Genomic DNA, 7,125 nt, shown 5'->3' on the forward strand with positions numbered 1-7,125 from the left:
ATTATTTCTTCGACGAAATAGTTGCGAAATGACGATATGATGCAATGTTGTTTAAGTGCACACTAAAATTCCCGGTTGTTCGGATGATTACGTTACTCCCGAAATTAGTTTTAGGTAGGTTAGTGGTTCTTAGTATATGGAGTCGTATAGCCAGACTTTCAATAGTTTTTGAAAATAACTGACCGCGTTTAAAAAGAGGCAACACTTTGAATATGTAAGTCTATTTACTAAAAGCTGTTGACTATATTTCTTGAACGTATGACTGTTCAGTCGACGTAGAAATGAGGCTGAGTAGTACATAAGTATGGATACGGTAGGCAAATGCTAAATTACTTAGCCCGATTCATACTTTGCATAGTCCTGCGCAATTATGGATTCATTTTTAAGGTGTAGATAACTGTGTGACCCCTCCGTATGAACTTAAGTCGGCTATCCCATCCTCCATAAACAGAGTTTTTGGCAATGTACTTTATATTGGGCAGGATAAATAATAACAGTTGTTACAGTTTTGCTTCAAATGTTGTGGAATTTGTTTGTTCCTCTTTAGAAACAAGTGTATATAGCTTCCAACTTGTAGGAATGCCGATACAATCATGCAACTATTGGTAGGCTGCATCCGCCAGCATGGCTCAGACGAATTGATTGACTATATGCTGACATCACATGTTGGTTGTTGTGGCTCTTATTTTAAATGCCCGAGTCTTAGGAATTTCCACACTTGAACATAACTTTCTAATTTCTTTAGAGTAGTTAAGTGATGCTGTCTATATAAAAATATGGTTAATCACGGTCGACTCAGGTAGCGTTCTCGTGAAGCTTTACAAATTGTACATGATTCTAAATTCGTATCGCACGTTGTTTCCATACAATTGATTCCAATAAGTCATAGATCGTATTCGCTGCACGACTTATCATGTTACCGTTTTCCTCTTCTAACGACGTCATACAGGTGTTCTTTTCACTGTTTGCAATTATACTAGTTACCGGAAATCGAAATGCAACTCAATGGGACGTTCGACGTGAAGTTAGGTAAAAGTTTTCTAGATCGAGATTCAACATCCTACATGACCATGCGTTGTGATTTCATGCCCGCTTCTGTCGATCGTTCACAACCTGGGTCAATCAAAGTAAACGAGAGCAAAGAAGTTGTTGTTAGCCTGCCCAACGTTACAAACTCTGGACCAGATACAGCAACTTTGTTTCGTGGAACTGCACGTCCTGTTCAAAAAGAATGTATTTTGATCTACAATAAAAAGGTGATTCTACAAATCCCTTAAAAGTATTTTGAACACAACTATGATTTTCACATTTGATTGTTTAACGTATTTTAAACCAAGATAAAGGTGCACCACATGATTACTGTCACTGTTTATTTTCGCCAAATGCCCTGGTACGGCCGAGGGTGGGGGAGTTAGCTCTCCCTCTCGAAATGCTCTCACGTATACAGCCACTGCCAGGGGAGTCCTACCCATTGCCTTCTCGCAGAGGGGGTGTTGTTTACAAAATGGACAAGACAAAAACCGAATATCCGGTGCTTTAACCGGGTTGGTGGTACGAAGGGTTTACCTAGGGGAGTTGGAAAACCCTGATTTCAAATCAGTGGTGCACATAGTCTCTAAAATACTGAGGGGGGAATGGCGTGTGAACCTATTGTTGGTTACCGACTACCGTAGTACTTCATCTCCTAAAGTTGCTCTACTGCCCTTTGGATTAGGCCTTCGTGCCAAAGGCTCGGGGTGTGACCCGGGCAGTATCCCAGCTTTCACACAAATTGGTGATAACTACTACTGGCCTCAGTGTTATTGTGTGGCTCATATGTATTGGGTGTCTCCTTGTACCAATGTTTATGTAGTCAAATAAATAAAAATAAATAGATAATTAAGTAGTTTTTGGTTGTTGTCTGCTGCTTCACCTCAGGATTAATCGTAGATCTTACTAGATTCTAAACACTGATTGACAAACATTTTCAGAATTATTTCGTTGACTAATAATGGTCGTGTTTTTCAAATGTTATTCATAAACCAATGCATGGCTGAGTTATCCAACTGTTCTTTTTCGTGTTTTATGTACAATAGCCAGCTTTGCTTTTAGCCTTAAGATTTTCTGGATACTCTACACCAGTTGTACTAACGTAAACTCTTACTGCATCATTTCAATTTTTTGAGATCCCATTCAATCAAACTTAACATAGTCACCATGTTCATGTTTATGCATCCAGCTTTAAAGCATACTATCTAGGTATTCAAATCGACATGAGATAAACGGTGTTCGAACTTTCAGCTCAGGTTACTAAGCGTGTCTTGGCCTGTATACCACTGTTCCATTTCAATGCACTCGGTAGTTACACACTTTCAATTCTCGTTGTTTGTTTAGAGAAAACTGACATTCTGTAGTTCATCGGTCATTGACTTTGAAAGGTATGAGTCTCTGAAACACGCTTATTCCGCAGAAATTGAATAGACAAGAGATTCTAGTTTTTGTGTCATTTCTGTAGACTTCATTGTATGTGTTAGTTTGTGTAAAAGATCACAATGTAGTTGGTGTAACTGGTACACTATCGAATACTAAGTACTAATGAGAAATATTTTATTATTAAATGAATCTATAACAAGTGAGCAATAAATGAATTTTGTCCAGCTTACTCTCAATGATCCCCATCTTGTTCGTTGCAAAATTGAAAAAAATTAAGACTAGTTAAATTTAGTAACATTTTCACAGTATTTTTCACAGTGTTTAGGGAAATTGAGTCGGTAATTGTCTATACATTTTCTACACCCTATAGTCTTATCCAACTGGCACTATTTGTTCAATTCATTCACATTCGTGGTTCTGTACATAATAGTTTGTTGCCTAACTGCATCAAACTATTGTCTGAAGGGTAAATTACTAAAAAAAGCCCAATCCATAACATATGCCATACAATTTGTAAAATCATTACTGTCGTATGTTGCGCGTCGATAATAAGCCTTACTGTTTTCAAACATCTCTTCTTTTCCTTTTGGATAGTTCGAGATGCTTATCATTACCTTTTCTGCTTAAAATGTTAGTTTTGTATTTGATATACCTTTCTCTCTTACTTGTGTTAACCAGACTACTAGTTTTCCTCCTTATCACCGATATGTTTTGCGTTACTCCCTTAGACCCATGAATTAACCTTGGAGAGAATTGCACATACTGTGCAGCTAAAGAAAACCCGAGAAGAACGAAAAGCTGACACCACTTGTCCGACCAACTCAGAAATGCCACAGTTCCAGTCCTTGGCTAGCCGCTCAGAACAAGATTTAAAATCTGTTCGACCATCTCCAACCAAAAGAAAATCTAATGATCCCGAGATATCGACTTCGAGTTCTATAGTACAACAGCCAACTCAAAAAAAGCCTCCACATTCGAGAACGCTAAGTAGTAGTAGCAGCAGTAGTAGTAGTAATAGTGGTACTTCTAGTAGTAGTTGTGACATGGATATTGAAACATCGGAGAGTGATAGTGACAGCTCCTCAGAAAGTGATTCAAATTCATCTACTCTTAGTAGTTTATCAAATGACAGAAACAAAACGTCGAAAGCAAAACCATCTTCAAATGGAAAAACTAATACGAAAACGGCCAATGCAACAAATTTAGCGGCCCATCGTAAACTGATTGAACATGATTTAAAATTAAGTGATTCTGACTCTGATTCTTGTGCATAGAATGTTCTAGGAAAAAAAGCTGTTTTCTGTGATTTGTGCTGTAAATAGTGATTCTTACTATAAAAAGACATTAAAGAAGTATGTACCACTTTTCCGTATATGATTATCTCTTATGATTGATTTTATTTGTCTTTAAATAAATACTGCTATTTACATGTTCCATTCTTCCTTGCAATTATGTGAAAATTTCGTTTTATTCCTTATCTTTATATTCCATATATAACTCAGATGTTATGCAGTCAAATGATCTTGTGAGATTTATTAACTCATTTAAACCAATAGCTGTTACACCAAGATTATAGTCAGATCTACCTCTAGTGGTACTAAATTCTAGTCATTCTCTTCTCGAGTGTTCGTTCTAGCGGTCTTATCATCTCATGTGGATTGACTGGAGAATGTTTCAGATAGTTTAACCTTAAAGACAGTGAATAGCATTGACTTGATCTGTGATATATTGTTAACATTTACTACTCTGCCGATAGAATTATAGGACTATTGATGTCATTGCTTTTTCATGGGTTTTGGAGTAGTTATCCTTATTATTACAAAAACAATGAAAATCTATGTAGAGTGCTTTTCAGTTTTCAATACTACCATAAAACCGATAAGTGTCTTCTTTCTCGATAAATCCATTTATGTATTTTCGGCAGAGACAAACTGAAAGCTCTTAACTGGTCAGTTAATTTGGACAGTAAATATTAGATCAATCCTCAAACACCATGTTGACCTTGTATCTCTGTCTTTCGATATAGAACCTATTCTATGGGAATTTTGATTTTTAATTTGTTTTCTTTTAAAGAGCGATTCAGTGATTTACCTGTAAAGTGAACAGACCATATCATTAGTCGACTCTAGACAGCAAATTATTTCCTATCTTTTTACATTACTTAATTGTAAATTTATTCTGTACTAAGATATGTTGCTTTATTACTGATAATGACTCCGGATTAGCCACCCAACAATTTTAGCCAACTATCTTAGAATAACATCAAGAAACATTGTTTTATTAACTCAAATGTTGGTTTAGGAGCTTAACCTTTTAAACCATCGAAATCTGGTGTTTATTGTCCTTCAACTACTGAGTTCCGAGTTAGTGAGTGAGGTGGTAGTCGATATGAAAAACAGGGATATGATTTATCCAATGAATACATTTCAAGTAATTTGATTATACATTTACTAGTCAAGACATTCCCTGTGAAAACTGAGGAAGGTCAAATAGATAAATAATGATGTCTGGAAATTTAAGAGACAGTTTGAAGTGTAGATCGTATCTGAGCATTCATTTCACTCAACTGTTCTAGAAAACTAATAGACTTTCAATATTAATTGATTTTCTTGAACTAAATTCTGTCTTATATTGTATTTTTACATGGACATTCTTCTTAGCAGAAAAACTAGGATTAGTTTGGGGATTTTCCTATAGGTCGATTTGATTTTTAATCTGTATTTGTGCGTATTGCTGAGCGATTCTACACTAGGATGGAGCAGTTGTCCAGTGCTTCCCGGTTTTCAGTAGTGCCCCAAATGAGATGAATACAACCTAAGGATTTAGAGATATTTACAAATTTAAACAAAGCAAGAACAGAGTTCGTAGAGAAAAATCTATTGTATTTTGAGTTTTCTCACCATTTGCTAACAACCTGAAATTACAAGAGGCGATATACTTATTAATTGTCACAAATTAATTTGTTTTTAGTGTTAATTGTGTAGTCGTTCATCATTCCTGTTTTGATTATTAGTAATCGTAATATCACCTCTACAACTGTTCTGCAACGTATGTACGCGTCAATTTCAACTATGTTTAATAACATATGTTACTTATCATGGTTTTCAGTTCCTTTATAACTATTCATTTCAGTTTCAATTACTAAAGTCTGTACGTTTGCTTATTATTATACTGCTCCTTTTCAGTTTAGACTGTTCATAGTTGTTAATAAAAGGCTTCGAAATGCAATTAGTTCATTTTATTCTACAAATTTTGTTGTTTTCACATTGTTTAAATTTATCAAAAAGGGCAAACAGATAAAATTACCTAAGTGCTCCATTGGAATTATTATTTAATGTTCTCTGAATTATAAATTCTATGCTAACTAAAGGTTATTCATGTTTTACCGTCCAACTATTTAGTTTAATCAAATCTTTGAAATTTTTCAAACCATTAATTTCTATAAGATTTGTTGAGTTGTGTTTTTTTCTTTCCTATCATTTTTTAGGGTACATTTCTGTGTGTAAAATGAACTATCAGCTAAATTATTATACCCTGTGAACTCAACCAACTTTCACCGATTCTTCTCTATCCAACTCAAAAAAAATTTATTGTTTTAATGGTTATAGTTCAGTATATTGTATTACGCCGTGATTTGTCAACGGTATTAAATTGGCCATTAGGTGCATTAATTGCACAAGGTTGTCATGCCGCTACAGCAGCCATTACTACTTACTATACACATTCAGATACAGTGTTATATCTAAACGAACTAAATAGAATGCATAAAATTGTTTTAGGAGTTGAGAATGCGGAACAACTGGAAAATTTGGCAGATAAATTAAAAGATGCCGGTATTGATTATTATTTGTGGATAGAACAACCGGAAGATCTATGCACAGCATTAGCTACACGCCCATACGAGAAATCAATTATTCAGGTTTATTTTAAAGGACTTAAATTATTATCATGAACTAATATAAATAACGTTGTGTCATAGTGTTGTTTTGTAGAATTTGTGAATGCAATTGTCGAAAAAAATCTTTGTTTTTGTTAAAATAAACAAAAGAAGGCACTTCTTTTACATTATTATTGACAACTTAGTCGTTTAATTCGGCATATTTTTTTCTGACGATAGTTTGTAGCTTTTAGTTCTTTTGATTGGATTGTTTAACTTTAACGGTTAGTCAATAGATTCTTAATCATTTCTTTATACGTTCAAATAACATACACCCAGTTTTATTTATGGCATACTTTGGACGTGTGGACTGTTGATAATTGAATTTTCTTTAGACAATGTGTCATGTATTTCAATTTGAGATTCTTTTTCGATGTATTATTAGGTTTTCACAAATAGGTAGTGATTCTTAGTTCACATTATGGAGGTACAAACAGTTTTTATAGTAGGAGTTTCCCCATAGATTGACATGTGTTCTCATGATTTTGGAATTTGGGATTATTCTACTTCTATGGTGATAGAATATTGCTACATACCTTTTACTTCCAATCGTCAACATGTACATACACTGATTAGTACTAGTATATAAATGTCTAAAGAACTGAACTTTGTAAATTCACTCCACATAAAGGATTTCTACTAATTAATTCAAATCTGTTCGAGGTGCTAACCTGACCCATTATGAAGAATGTGCACATTTTATTGTATCCAGGCGACTATCTACTGTTTGTGAAGTCCTCAAGGTTTTCCCACCTTAATTCAAAATAGTAGATAAA

The 7,125-nt window shown here is 34.5% G+C and overlaps 1 protein-coding gene across 1 annotated transcript; it reads left to right on the forward strand.

The window, feature by feature from the left end:
- Positions 1 to 70: 70 nt before the first annotated feature.
- Positions 71 to 6,812, forward strand: PTRHD1 (peptidyl-tRNA hydrolase domain-containing protein 1). Its single transcript, XM_051210348.1, has 2 exons — positions 71 to 1,256; positions 3,141 to 6,812. The coding sequence occupies exon 2, from the start codon at positions 6,011 to 6,013 to the stop codon at positions 6,362 to 6,364; it is 354 nt and encodes a 117-aa protein (XP_051070334.1). The 5' UTR covers positions 71 to 1,256; positions 3,141 to 6,010; the 3' UTR covers positions 6,365 to 6,812.
- Positions 6,813 to 7,125: the final 313 nt, after the last annotated feature.

Source organism: Schistosoma haematobium, chromosome ZW (genome assembly GCF_000699445.3).
Source record: "Schistosoma haematobium chromosome ZW, whole genome shotgun sequence".
NCBI lineage: Eukaryota > Metazoa > Platyhelminthes > Trematoda > Strigeidida > Schistosomatidae > Schistosoma > Schistosoma haematobium.

What these genes read in the sequence shown, in the direction of transcription:
- PTRHD1 (XM_051210348.1), top strand. Translation starts at nt 6,011, where the DNA reads ATGGTTATAGTTCAGTATATTGTATTACGCCGTGATTTGTCAACGGTA.